Source organism: Lampetra planeri, chromosome 12 (assembly GCF_965212315.1).
Source record: "Lampetra planeri chromosome 12, kcLamPlan1.2.h2, whole genome shotgun sequence".
NCBI classification, from domain to species: domain Eukaryota; kingdom Metazoa; phylum Chordata; class Hyperoartia; order Petromyzontiformes; family Petromyzontidae; genus Lampetra; species Lampetra planeri.
In genome coordinates, this window is record NC_136118.1 from 8332257 (window position 1) to 8347583 (window position 15327).

The 15327-nt window shown below is 50.0% G+C and overlaps 1 protein-coding gene across 2 annotated transcripts in view; it reads left to right on the forward strand.

Annotated features, from left to right (window-relative positions):
• The window catches only part of SFXN5 (sideroflexin 5), a 132447-nt gene that overhangs the window by 61596 nt on the left and 55524 nt on the right, over positions 1-15327 (forward strand). For both annotated transcript variants that reach the window (XM_078599406.1, XM_078599407.1), the window contains exons 7-9: positions 6661-6714; positions 7413-7469; positions 10346-10411. In XM_078599406.1, coding sequence (XP_078455532.1) covers positions 6661-6714; positions 7413-7469; positions 10346-10411 — 177 coding nt within the window. The remainder of the gene's footprint in view (positions 1-6660; positions 6715-7412; positions 7470-10345; positions 10412-15327) is intronic.

The window sequence follows — 15327 nt, forward strand, 5'->3', positions numbered from 1 at the left end:
GTGACAGCAGTGGGGCACGCAAACGCCAAATCTGGCTCTCGGCAAGTTGTCGCCCTGTGTCATGGCACCAAGCGGCTGAACTTTGCTGCGTGAAGTTTTCTAAGTGTTTGTAAAACTGACCTGTTGACTAAATGATGCCTTCTCCTCCCTTACTTGCATAGCCACTGACACTGCCATTGCACGGCGCTCCCTGCTGCTATGGCACCCGCTTTGTGCACGCAAGTAAAAAACCATTACAGTAAATAAGTTTTAACTGCTGAAAATCTCTTATCAAAGTGAGATGGGAACTGACAAGAAGAAAGTTAATTGCTCGACTGTGCCGCTTTTGGCATTTTACTCATTACAAGGACATTTTAAAAATGTAATTGAAATGTCACTTTGGTTAACAATCATGCTCTGCCAGTTTGGGGCCTTGTTTTACTAAGAGTACCGTAATCATTTGCCTCTGGACTCAACTTTTCCATCAAATTATCCACCCTCCTCCCTTCCCGAAAAAAATATATATCAATCTCTTCTGTAACCACAACAAGAACAGCTGTGTTAATTCTAGAACCAAGAAAAAAAGAAATGAAATTAAAACGGAAAGCCCCGTTTGTTTGTTAAATTCGAACCGTTGCCAGGCTTGGTCGCACTATATTCAGTTTTTTACCGAGTTTTAATTGAAGGCAGAGTTTGCACGCTCGAGTGCAGCGCGGAATCCCAGACGCGAGAGAGCAGACAGAGTGGGTAGGGGCGTGGCCGCGTGACGGTGAACGCGGGAGACGCGATGCGTGCAGCTCGCTGGCAGCGTCGCGCAAATGTCACTTTCCGAACCTCGCTCGCTCACTCACTCGCTCGCGTGAAGAGGCGTCAGAAGTGTTTCTCTGAGATCCGCTTCCGCGGGATGTTCTCTAGCACGGGAGGTGACCCGCTGCTCCACGAGAGGTCCAAATGCATTCTTTGTCACTTTCATATGACGGCAAAAGCAAAATCGGATTAAAACTCCATCTCGCCAATGAAACAAAAGGAACTTGTCGTGCGGGTGGTAATTGTTGCTGCTGTCTTCGGCAAATAAATGATGCGAATTTTAAATACATCACAGCACTTTGTCAATCCACTGCTGGATGAGATCCTCGCCCACGCCGCAGCAGTCGTGGTGGTTGTTTTTGACCGTCATTTTCCGCGTTGGTTCAACCAAATTGATGACGGGGGGGGGCGGGGGCGGGCAAGTATCAGTTCGGATATCACTTGCCACTGACCACTGATGTTAGCCGTGGCTGGGAATTGAACTCTAGAAGGTGGGCTCGCTCATAGCGCAAATATCGCTAACCGCTGCGCCATCATTTCCTCCCGCCGATAGTAACGGTAATAATAACAATACAAATTGTTCACTCAGGAAATCTGCAACCTGGGGCCATCTGCTCAAGTGATATTAACCAGAAGAGACTCGAGTCGAAGTATCGTTTAATGGATTAAATACATCCCACTCCTTACTCTACATAGTTTCATGATTGCAATGAACCAGGTGGGGGGGGGGGGGACCGGAGACGCTTTCTCCGTCTTTCGAACGCAGGGCTGGAAGTCGTCACCATTAATCGCACGCGGTCATTAATGCCAATCATTTGTAATAATAGCTTTCAAGTGTGCTTACCCGTCAATAAATAAAGGGTGAATAACCGGATAATTTAAAATAATAACGGGGTTTTCTTTTACTCTCGTCGGGAGTGGAGAGGAAGTTATTGACATTTTAGATGTCTGGCCTGAAGATTGCCGGTGGACTGAAGAAGGGCGGTCAGCTGGAATGTCTAAATCTTTCTTTAATTTTACTCAGAGCAAAACAAAGCAGTGTTGTTATTTCAATGTAACCTGCTATTGTATGAGCTGTCGCTGAAGTGGTAACGTTTTCTGAATATGTGAAAAGTGTTTCTGCCCCCCCCCCTCCATTCTCTTCCTCATCATGATAAGGACAATGCCCCTTTATCCAGAACACCCACCGCCGAGTCACAAGACCATTTTTCTGCAGGTCCCTGCGGTATAATGTTTTACCAGTACCATGAACGATCCTTCAGCACGTGTCCGGAGAAATGCCACACAAAACGAGGGGTTGCACGTAATGCTCCTCCACAGATTGATTCAGGAATCCACACTTACACTGCCATCTCCTGCTCACATCAGCCCAAGTCTACAGCACCTGGTTTTCCCTGTCAGTCTCCCATCCAGGTACAAACCGGCCTCAAGCTTCTAAAGGACACGTAACTCATGAATTTGCATCGACTATTCTGTCATTTTTGCTCTCCCTTGCTGCCTTTAGAACTCCCATCATCTCTTTTACCCGAGTTCCCCTAACCTCACACAGTTATAGAACGACGTCGGTTCTTATCTGCACTGCACATCATCAGCACACTGAGTCCCCTGGCCGCTTGCACACTTGGCCTTTGGGCCTGTGCTTTTTGTTTTGGTGCCATTTCTAAAAAAATAAAAAATAAAAATTTACTTTAATTGGTAGTACAGTTTCCATTGGCTTGGTATATAGGTGTGTGTGTATGTTGGGCTTCTTTCACGTCGTACGTACCCAACCGCGTATATGGGATTTGGTCCTCATAATTAATGTACAGCGTTGTGGGATGCTGTTGGCATGAATGACGCTATATAAAATGAAAGTATAATTCTTATTAACCGTGACACAAAGAGCAAAACCCTAAAGCACAGGCTCGTCCCTGCCTTGAATCTTGCCAGAAAAAAACGAACGCTGGCTCCTGTGTGGATCTGACACTGACGTCGAGGGGAGATTGTTAGGTGGAATGTGGCAAATTTGTGTTAGCGGTGGGTGGCGGGGGATGACGGTGGTGGTGGGAGGGGGAGGCGTTGGGTGGGTTGGCAGTGCCCCCCCCCCCCCCCAGTGCCCCCCACCCCACCCCACATGTTTGTGGTTAAACGGGGGGCAGGCGAAGGGCAGCCCACGTGTGCGGCGTTAACACCGCTCACGCCCGCTTCGGCTCTCGCGCCGCCACTGCCGCAGGCCTCGTGATTAGCCCGCACAGCTGAGCACCGCTCGCTCGCTCGCCCGCCCGCCCAGCACCTCCCCCCCCCCCACTAAGCCAATTTTTGGCAGAGTAAAAAAAAAAATTTACACCCAAGCCCGGCGCTATTTATTGGCTTCGAATGGCGCGAGAGTAAGCCCCCCGCCGTGTCCGGTCGCCGACGTGGGCTTCTCGCGGGGGGCTCCTCGCGGGGGCGGCTTGCTGCTCCAGCAGAAATGTGCACCGCAGCAGATCCACTCCGTGCCGCTGGGCTACTACCGGGAGTGGGTTTTTTTTTTTAGCAGCCCCCGGTGTTATCTTAAGATCTGAATTTTTGGTGGATGACCCAAGATCAACATGAGCTCAACCTTTGACGGGTGGCACATGACAGCCATTATGGAGAATTCCGCGGAATAACATTGTAGGGTTATTGGATACAAATTGCCCATTTACGTGTGTCATTGGCGCCCTGTTTCCCAGGTAGGTAAGAAGGACCGCGTTTAACTTGGTGAATGTGCGTGATGACGATACAGTCTCTAAGCCGCATGGTGTAGGACTCTTAGAATATCAGGTACTTAGTAACAAGCAACGGGCTTCAAATAATCCTTTAAATGGAGACACTTGTGGGAATTGCCTGACGTGTGTAGGAGTGCGTGAGATTGCGTAGCGTGCTCGCGCCTCGTGTGTTGGTTATCGCACGGCACCTGGTGACGTGAGATCAATTCCTACTCATGGCCAACTTCAATGGCAATTACCAGAACTCTGTTCTAGGCATCCCCTAGGTCGACTCAGCCTTAAATGAGTACCTGGTGCGGTGTGTAAATATCAGCCCTGGGGCAGTCAAAGATAACCGAGGGTTTGTGTATGTTTGTCCGTGCCATGTGCGCCGTGCCGGCCTTCATAGGTGCTCGCTAACAGCACTTGCCCCCGACAGTCTGTTGAAGGCTATGTGGCCGGCGGGGGGGGGGGGATCTTTGTCTTTGGGGTGGCGCAGTGGTCCAGCGAACTGCGCTACGAACCCAGCGACCTGAATCGAACGCCGCCCATAGCTGGCGTCGGTGGCGAGCGATTTCCGAACTGCTTGCGTCGCCGCGCTTCTTCAACCAGTGCTGCCCCGGGTGTTGGCGACGGAGGGCCCAGACACAACCCCCATGATGATGAGCCCAGCGTCGGGTAGGCCTTCATCCGGCAAGTTGATTTTACAGGGGGTTGTACATTATAATGGTAATAATTATATATGTTGAAATGTACGTACGGTGCAAGTGCACAGAATTATATTTTTTTCTCCCATTACGAGAGAAAAAAAAAACACTTTCAAAAGAAGCGGTAAAGTCTAAGTAAAAATCTGCAATTAACATTTTCAATAACGTCACCTAATCCAATTTTAAATATACACATCGGGTATATTATATATTTATTTCTGTTGTCTTTTTAATGATCACCCAGAATCTTACTTCGTCTAATTTGGGGCGGATAATTTAACGCGCCGTTTTTGCTGTTTTCGCCGACATTTCTTCTTACAATGGTCCGTTTAAAACTCGACAGATTTAGCAGCGCAAACCCAGGTTATTTTTTTGCGCGAAAATATTTACCTTGTTCGTAAAAATGAGTGGGGCACCACTGAAAGCATGAACAACGAGCGAGTGATGCTTCTCCTTTTGTGACGAAAAAAAAATCGCTGAACCTTGCCGTGCACCACATTTTTGTTTTTTTGACATCTGTCATCTAATTCCAATTTGCTATTCGTTCACAAACGTTTTAATGAGCTTTATCTCGAAAGTTTTATTTTAATTATAGCTTTCTGAAATTAAACCCTATATTGGGGCGCAATAAGCATTCTAATACCATATGTCAATTGCGGCGCGCTTGCAAATCACAATTTTCGGAAGACAGAAAAAGAATTGCTCTAAAACACAGGCGATAAATCATACGGCGAAGCATATTTCCGAATAATTGGATATCCGCACGATCGTATTTTCCCAGGAAACTTAACACATGTGGGTAAGCGTGGTCTCGCATAGCCCAGTTACTTTGCCAACACCCCACCAATCCTTTCCTTCAAGGCCTCCATCCACCTATGCACCTTGTAAATGTCGGTTCGACTGCTAAGGTGGATTCATCCCTTCCTTGAATGCATTCACATTTTCCCATCCGCAAGGTTTCTCGTCACGTCTTGAAAGTGCCACAGTCGGTGCTTTCAACGGACGCGTTCGAAAACGTGCGCAGGCCAAAGGCAGCATAGCTTTTGTTAAAGAATATTAAGTGGACTTGGGACAGCACACGTCAGGGCTAGGAGGGATTAGTGGCCCAGTGCTCGACAAATAAAAACGGAGTGGTGGCCAAAGGATGGGGAATGCATTCGAGACGACGTCGACCGTTAAAGACGTCATTTATGAAAAGTAGGTTGCCTTGGGCATGACGCGTCGCTGGGCAAGAATAGGAACTGAGTGTCTGCCAAAGGAGGGAGCACACACGAGAGAGAGAGAATGGCCACCAAGGAGGTGGTAGCGACTGAAATGTTGCCCCGTCTGCGGGCGCAAGGAGTTATTTTGTTTGTATAATTGCACTGCAGGGCCGCGAGAGATCGCGAAGGCCTTGGGGAGGCCTTTATCCAGCAGCGGATCGCTCCTGGCTAACGATGGCGATGATGAGAACGTGTCTCGCCGCCGCCACGTGCGGCCTATTGGGTTTACTCACAGGTGCCGGGCTCTGCGTGCTCCCACATGGCACTTAATAATGACCTGTGACCCCCACTGCCCCCGCCCCCCAAAGGAGGGGTGAACTGATTTACACCCCCCACCCACCGCTCCCCGTCCTCCTCTCCCCCCAATTCACCCCCCCCCCTCCACCGAAACCCCCCACTCTTATGACGCAATGAATGCTCACAATTCAATTCAAGAACATTGTTGTTTCGTGAACCATGTGGTGAATGGCAGCAGAGCCTCTGTTGGCTGTAATGGTTTACAACTCTTAATCCACTCTTAAACCACTCTTAAACCACTCTTAATCAACGACTGAATGAAGGCCTGCCCCGTGCTATGTAGTCCGTGGAAGTTGTTTGACCATACTTCGTCACGCTGGTCAATGCGGGTTGGTGGAGGGAGCAGAAGGTGCTTCGAGACCAGTTTGGATATCATTTTGCCACTGATGCTAGCTGTGGCCCGGAACTAAATGTATCGTTTACAGTGCATCGTGTGAACCACGATACGAATTAAAAAAAAACAGATTTTTACACGTGTGAGTTGAAGCATGTAGGATCAATATTAATTGACGGATCAATATTTCTCCATGAATCGGTGAATCGGAGCATTGTTGCACGCCCCACGGTAAAGCATGGCAAGAGTCACGTTCACTCTCGCCACAAGGTGGATGGTACTTGGGTTCAACAAAAACTTTTCTCTCTCTCACTCTCTCAGTCACATTGCTTATCGTCATCAGCAGCAGCAGCAGCAGCCATGACCAAGCCACTGCTGGATGAAGGCCTCCCGAAACCTGATGTGTAGGCAATGGATCCTGCAACTCATAAATCGTCGTGCCATGTGATGGTTTTATTATTTGAGGTGTGTAGACATTGTGCATTGTCAATGCAGTAACAACTGGTGATGTTGTGTGTGCCATGGGTGTTGTTTACAACTGGAGAATCGTGTCCTCTCACCAACAGGTTGTTGGCCTCCTACTCCCCAATCAGACGCTCGCCACCACGGTCTTTTGGCAGGTGTGTTTGCTTTCTCCAAAAACATTTAGTTCCGAACATTGTTTTCACGAACATTCACTTACAGCATCACTCGCCATTATTTCTAATTCCCTTTGTGAGATGACATTTTTGTTCCTTCCGTTTTTTTTTTGTTCAGAAAAGAATGTAGTCGTTTTGTTTTTGTTACATTTTGTGACCGGTCCACTGTTCCTATAACGTACGAAGTGCCTACCGATACTGGCTGCGTGTATCGCCACCTCTGTGACCATGATTGCAACTCAGATCCTGTTCTGTACGACATCTCGACCGTCGTCGTAGGACGCCCATGAAACAGGCGCTAGCAGCAGCTCATTGGGCCGTTCCTACTGAAATAATTAAAAACGTTCGTCGAACTCCGCTCCACTGAAAAAATAGCGAGAGGAGTCTCTGCTGGCGACGCAGTCCTGTTCGGGTTCATCTTTACGCGTACGTTTAGCGCTGGATTATCCGTGGCCGCCGGATTTGGCTGCGCTCGCTCAAATATGAGCACAATGGTTCACGGCAGGCGCACGCCACTTCTATTGCTGTCGGCTCCTGACTTGTCGAGGGTCAGAGGCTGAGTGCGGTAACCGCAGCTCTGCGCGGGCCGCCGCGACGTTTCGTTCCACCGCTCGTGTAACCGAGCCCGTGTCATCGCGACGATCCACCCCCCCCCCCCCCCCCGTTGCCGTGCTTTGCAGTGGCTGAACCAAAGTCACAACGCGTGCGTGAACTACGCCAACCGCAACGCCAGCAAGGTGAGGATCCTGTGTGCGGCGACGTTAGTATACATGCATGTTACATGCATGTATACGTTAAAAACAAATGGGCGAATTAATGAAAAGGTCGTGCATCGTAGTGGGAAAGAGAGGCGAATCCTAACCCCTAATCCTGACCAACTAGTCAGCCATTCTCACGCGTTCATTCTTCGCACCGACTCAAACGTTACCCGTACCGCATCTCCGGCGCGTTAAATATTCCCCCTTCTCACTTGTTGTTCGCCTTTCAGTGCCGTTGCTCATAGCGCACATCGTAGACTTCCAACGCTTGTAAATCAATTTTCCAAATGCTTTGCGAGTGATCAGACGCAGTAAGAAGGCCGGCCAAACCCCCCCCCCAGGAAGCGAATCCACGGAACAAAGATCCCTATTTAGAGACAACACGGCAGCCTCGTACAAACCCGACCGTTAACAATTAGTCAACAGGCAGCAGTGGAAGGTCGCAACGTTACGTTTTAATAGGACTAGCGAGATGTTGGGGAGGGGTTGTGGTCGATGGGTGTGGGTCAATGGAGAGGCATGGTTGGAGAAGAGGGGAGGGATGGAGGGGAGGGAAGGGAGGGAGGGGAGGGGAGAGGGGGTGCCCCGTCGTGGTGCGTGATGCGCACGCTCTCATTACGACGGCGAGCTCTCGATCGCGGGCCGCGTGATTTCGGCGGCCGTGAGCAGCACGCCCGCGTCCCCCCCCCCCGCTCGCTTCTTGCAAAGCGGGGGGGGGGGGGGGGGTACGCGTGCGCCGCACTTCAAAACACGTCGATGTTTCCGAGTAGCGCCGCCAATTAAAGTGGCAAACCGACGCTCGAGCTCAAATTGTTTTCGCCCTAATTGGTTTTTGTGCGCATTGCATCGCGCGAGAACAATAATAAAAACGAGCGACGCTCGCACGCAAACGGCGAAGTAGCGCTTTGTCCCCTCGCTCACTCCGCTCGCTCGCTCGCTGTCTCGCTCTTTCTTCTCGGGCTCCCAGGTTCAGGTGACTAATCCCGGCCCTAAAGCCTCGCTTCGCTGGCCAACAAACAACAGCAACGCCCAGTGTTCTTTACCGGAGGGCCATCGTTGCTTCTCTTTCCGGCCGCGGCGCGCGAACTCTCCGTGTCAGGACCTCGCGGCAGATGATACGAGGGATGGCGATGCCCCCCCCCCTGCCTCCGGGATATCCATTACCTCCCTTGGCCGGCCTCGGGAGACATCAAAGTCGGGTCCATGAAAGCTGTCGGCGGTGCCAAGCCCACCTGACTGCCCTCCTATCCCCTGCCGCGTCCAAACAGCACCCACATGTCCACCCGATAGGGTCACTGGCTGCTACCTAAGAATTAACCACCCATTAACCACCCTCCATCCTGAAATCGATTCGACTAATCGTCACGATTCGGGCCTGTTATTCGATTGAACAGTGCTTTTGTATTGTTCTTGCCTTGAATTGTATACTTTTATTCTACTCCATTGGCCTAAGAGTTACATCAGCATGTCATACGCTTACACTTAAAGTATCCCTTCTTATTTTAAGTTTTGAACGGCGTTTTTTTGTTCTGCGTTTTATTACGCGCTTGCCGCATTCCTTTGTTTTTTTTTTACACCGGCCGCCCCTCAGTGATATCGGTGAATTTTCAGTCATCGCAAGTAATTCGAGTCCTGCAGAGCACAATTTAGCGGACGCATCACGAGCGTAAGAACATTGCCATCACCGTCTCCTCCTGCTCCTCCCGCACCCCCGCACGCCCCGCACGCCCCGCACGCACCCCGCCGTGTGCTGTGAAGAAGACTGCCCAAAGCCCAAAAACGTCGCCCACGTTATTTTTACTTGCCCACTTTGAATGCCGCGTTGTTATCGATGAGCGCGTTGACTTTTTATTGTTGTTGTTGTTTAAGCTGTGGAGGGTTATTATATTAATTGTAACAAAAATAAGAATGTACATCTCGAAATATATATTTTTTATCATCGTATCTAAACTTTCAACTTAACAATTTTTATTTACCAGGTAAGGCCCACTGCGCTATATAGCTGTTTTTCAACGAAGCGGCTTATCAATTGGAAATTGATTGCAGTCAAACACTATAAATGCATTTTTCGATTTAAAGCTTTCGTGACTGCAGGGATTCATCTTCTTGGTTCTTTCGGTAAAGTCATGTAGAAGGGCAATAATAAAATAATTGTATTTTATTATGTTTTATTTTTATTATTTGATTATTTCCCTTCTACGTGATTTTACCTAAAGAACCAAGTAGACTATAAATGCATGTTTACAAATGTAGAGGGAAAAATCTGAGGACGCGGAGAAAAATCCACGAGGCCACGGGGAGAAAATGCAAACTCCAAATGTACAGGCGTCTGGTTCGAGATTGAACCCACCCACGACTCCCTGCATACCAACCGAGGGAGTTAACATCTCGCCACAACGGCACCCCATGAGCCTCATCTGTATCTGTAGGCCTCATCCAGCAGCGGATTTGTCAAAGGGCTGTGACTGTTTAATTTGTTATTGTGTAAATGTATCGAGCATCTGGGAAATGCTCTGCTCGCTAACGTGAGCGTAATAGTGGAGGACTGAAGTGTCGTGCCCTCTGCTAATATTGCCGCACCGTTCACAAACATCTCGTTTAATTCAACGGCAGCAACGACAAACGTCGTTATTGTTTTTGGGCGTTGGTGAGAATACGTTGGTTAATGTTCCGTCGCGGCGTTACATTTCGTTAAATCGCACGAATCTTGTCGTTTCGATACTGTACTTGTAATTGCTGCGATGTTGAAGCACTTAAGCGCGCTCGCGCGTGCAAATTCGGTCGCAAGTCAAAACGTTGTTTTCTCCGTTTCTCGCCTGTGACCTCGACGTTTCTGCGCCTTTTGCCCACCACAGCCAACGCCGACCGCGCGCTTCGCGCAGGGATACCTGGGAGCAGTGGGCAGCGCGGTGGTGCTCGCGGTGAGTGTTCCGTCGCCACAGGCCACCCCCGCAGCCAGGGTCACACTCTCTCTTGAGTGTCACGTTCAACCGCAGTCGCTCTCACCGTTAAACTACGGCCATTGTCGGATTCAAAAACACGAATATAAATATCCCCTGTATAGCCTGAACAGATGGTTGGGGCAAGTGCTGATTGCGAGCACCTATTGAAGCCCGGCACGGCACACGAGGGCGTGGCTGGACGGCGCCATGCCCGGCCGCCTTTGTCTCCCCAGTGGTGAGGGTTTACACTTTGCGCCGGGTACTCACTTGATGCTAAGTCGGCCTAGGGGAGGCCCAGAACTGGTTCAGATAATTGTCACTGGTGTTGGCTGTGAGCAGGAATTAAACTCGGGTCACCAGGTTCATGGCGCAGTGCACTAACCACGACACTACTGCTCTGCACTACCACAGCCATCGTCACAGCCATAGTTACACTTACATTCAGCCACCCCTGACCCTAAACTCTAACGCTTTGAATGATGCATTATACTTTAAAAAAATCAAACGAGAGCCGTTTAATATTTTTCTCAAAAACATATACAGCGTTACATAACACCAGCATTTTCAACAGTAGCATTGATAAATCAGCTTAGACATATAAATTGTCATTCATGTGCTTTGCTTATTGAAATATGATGTGTTTTGATTTCTAAAAACGATGATATTTTCATTCAATATGTGTGTCAAGGATATAGTTGCATATTTTCACATGCGCATAATAAATCAGTTATCGTCAGTCGCGATTAATCTGCTACTGGACGAAGGCCTCTCTGAGCTGTCGCCATCCCACGCGGCTCCGCAATGCGACATACTTAGTGGACGGTGATGCCAAAGGAGAGCGACACTCTTTTAAAATTAGCCAAATAGTTTATACACGGCCGATGAACGAGGCACGTCCTTAGTTGGGATAAACTACGATCATCACCCTCGCCGAATACAAATATCTCAAAAAAACAAACACGTGAAGTATAATTATCGGCAGCTATTAGAAGCTTTATAGAAGTTGCATTCAACTAAAAGTCGTACGCGTATTTGTCACACACAATAATTACAAACCACTGTCAAACAAAAGTGTTAGAATTGGTTAATGCAGTGGATTAGGAAACGTGTTTGAAAGCCGGTGGAGCTATACAATTTTAAATCTAAATTGAAAGCGAATTTCTTTCGAGCTGCTTTTTATGTTTAGTTTGTTGCCGCCCCCCCCCACCACCCCCGATTAGCGCACGGTTGGCTACGTACGGTTCGAAATAAGTTCAACATACATACGTACGACATCGTTTTGAGCGATAAGGCAGGCCGTGTCACTCCAAGGGGATGATTGCCGATGGGCAAGAGTAACGACTGAGCGGCAGCCCAAGTTGTAACGCAGCAAAGAGAGAGAACGAAAGCACGTCCATCAAGGAGACGGAACGATTAAATCTGCTGGCACGTTGGCCATGGGAGGATTGTTTTAGCATTGCAACACCGTTGGGGGATATGCGACGGGTTTTTCTGGGTGGGCTGTTAATTCAGCAGTGGATCGATCATGGCCCGGTGCTCCTTTTTAATGATGGGCACAGCTGATGGGGGAAGCCTGCCGACTTCATCTGTTCTTCCAATAGCGCCTTTGCTTTGCTGGGGTTGACCCCAATGCCCCCACTCCGCCACTCCTGGGTGTACGGCATTACCTGTAATTTCCTGTGTGTTCCGGCTCGCTAGCCCCAGGCATGTGCACATTATTTATTTTCTTACCTAACCCCATCGCGGACCACACGGCCCTACCAGAGTCTGGCGGCTGCCGGCATAGCGGCACGTCGCTCGCCGTTGGCCACGTAACGATGTACGCGGCTCATCGATTGAACGTCGATTTTCGTACGCTTACGATGCAGTGCGTTGAAGAAAATGTGCGTGAGAAATGAAAGTGGATTATGGTGAGCAGTAGTGCAGCGGTGAGCGCGTTGCGCTGCGACTTCCGATGACGCGAGTTCGATTCCCACTCAAGGCCAACACCCAGTGACGATTATCTGAACCGGTCCTGGGCCTCCCCTCGGTTGACTCAGCCTCAGATGAGTACCTGGTGCGGTGTGTAAACATCGACCACTGGAAAGACAAAGGCGACCTGGCTTGGTGCTGGCCACCCACCCCCCCCCCCCCCTCCCCTCGTGTACCGTGCCGGCCCTCATAGGTGCTTACTAACAGCACTTGCCCTAACAGTCTGTTAAGACTATATGGGGGATCTTTGTCTTTGTATACGTGTGATGGCCTTAATCCAGCAGTGGATTGATAAAGGGCTGTACATTACATCTGATGCGCTCGGCTCCCGGAGCTTACGAGACAGCACAAACAAGACAAGCAATATCTATGTAACGGGAAAATACAAGAAGGTTAATACAAAATAAATTAGACAGACCACGTGAGATGGTAGAAGTCAGACAGAGCGAGGCAAAACAAGTGAGAAAGTACAAACGGTGAACAGGCGCGACAGACAACGCATACAAAGTTAGTTCGGATAAAATGTATAAAAAAATATAAAATGAAAGTACCGCGACCCATGAATCGTGACAGATCATCAAGTTGCCGGATCACGACGCACTAGGTCCTCAGCATGAGAATGCCGAAAGGAAATGGAACATTTTGCGCGGTGCCGTCTGTGATAACAGCGCCCCGTCTTGCACCGCTTGCTCTAAGCGCGCGCCACACGCCGCTAATCTCGGCTGGCCCCACGCCTCCACCCCCCCCCCCGCAGCGCCCGGTCGCCCTTGACATCCGGCGAGGGTGTTGATGCGACGTGTCACGCCGAAGGGTGTCAACATCCAAATCATCTCCAATCTCCGCTAAGCTCCGTGTGTCGGCAGCCCCAGCTGCGTCGTCGAGGAAACGCAGCCACTATCTTTTTCCACCCGCAGCCGGGAACCGAAATGGCTACGCGCCCCCCGTTTTCTTTTTTTACTCGCCTCTCGGTGAGTTCACCACGCTTTCAATTCCCACGTCCACGTGGCGGGCAGGGGTCCCCCCCCCCCCCGCCCGCGCGACCTTCGGGAATCGCACCTGGCGAGCGGAATTTGAAAATCCTCGGTCGCTTTGCCGTGCTTGGCGATGAGCCCCGGGATTTGAGTCGGGGATCTAAACCGGAGCCACGCGGCAGCCGGAAGAGAAAATTAGTTTTCACAAAAGAAAAGGTCGTACTGCGGAGGAAGTTTTTTTGCGGTGGCGCTCCAGTGCGTTTCTCGGATTGTGCACCGCGTCGTTTGGCCCGTTGTCCTCCTCGCTTTTTGTGTGTGTTTAGTTGGTTGTCCTTCGCCTCCCACCCCCCCCCCCCTCCATGCACCTCCGAGTAGCACGGTTGGCTATGTACGGTGCAAAAGAAGTTCAACGTAGATACACACGTACGTGTCGGACGGTTTTCGCTCCATGTGCAGCTGGAGCTCTCCGGCGCGCGGAACGAATTGTTGAACGCCGTGCGGAACGACGCGCGTGCAGTACGACACAGACGCGCGATACGACACAGACGCGCGATACGACACAGGGGCGGTACGACACAGACGCGCGATACGACACAGGGGCGGTACGACACACGGACAGCTCGCTTTGCCTTCTCCCAGGTGGCTACCTGGGTGTGGTGCTTCATGCGGGTGTGCGTCTTGCGTTCTGTTTTTCTGTTCGGACCGCGCTAATTTGCCCATCGTGGGGGTTAACGCAGGATCCTACGTAAGCATTAGCGTCGAGGTACAGTCCAAAAATATATTTTTTGTGCTGCCTGCCATCGGCTTTCCTACTGCCTAGCCATGCAGCCTGTAACAACCTGTACTTCCCAGGCCCAAAGGCTACTTAGCTTCCGAGGTCTGACAAGCATGTGGTGCATTCTGGGTAACCTCGCGATGGAGATGCTGTAAGTAGGCCAGCTACTATTCTGAAAGTAAACACCTGACTTGTGTGTGACGCTTGCATAGCCGAGGTTCGATCTCCTTTTAATGAGCTAGCAATCGTGCACATGTCTGGTACGTTTGTGTGTATGTGCCTGTGTGTGTCTGTGTGTCTGTGTGTGTGCCTGATGTTAACGTTCACGAACCACATTTGTAAAATTACACTACTGCGTGTCTGAGTGTAATTGTCGATGGGTACGTCTGTTTGAGTATGTACTTGTTTTCTTGTGTGTGTCCGTGTGTGTGTGTCCGTTTGTGTGTGTTTCTGTGCTTTTGTAAAGTGTGCTGTACTGTAATGATTAAGCTCACTGCGCCGCAAACCCAGCAAGTCCTGGTTTAAATTTTTAGCTATGGCCAACATCAGTGAAAAGCAGTGTTTGAACCTATCCCTGGACTTCCTTCTCGGTCAACTCAGCCTTTCACTAGTACCTGGTGCATTGTGTAAACATCAGCACTGGGAAGACAAAAAGGTGGCCGAGCATGGTGTTAACCACCCGTGTCCCCCCTTGTGTGCCGTGCCGGCCTTCGTAGGTGCTTTCTTCACAGCACTTGTCCCATTGTTCGTGAAAGGCTACACGGGTGTATTTGTCTTTGTGCTCTTGGAGTAAAGTGGTTTGATGCTTTCGGGTTGAGTCACTCACTGTTGAGTGCTGTCCCGAGGCACGGCTAGACGTGTCACAAACGAAACGGGGTCAAACGTGCTGTTTACACGGCTCATGTTCTTAATCTCGGCCTCTTTGGCACAGACGACATCTGCCAAGTTACGTTTACTCGTAGCCACGGCCACAGTGGCATCCTGGATGTGGTGGTGTCCCAGGTGTTTGGAAATAATTTCCGGGGCCGCTGGTTGCCCAGAGTCGTTTGCACGTGACCCCACAACCCAGACACTGTGGCCCGGTGTCAAGAGAGTTATCCAGATCTGGTCACATGCACACATACAAAGATCTCCCGTATGGCATAGCCTGGACAGACTTTTGGGGTATGGGCTGTTAG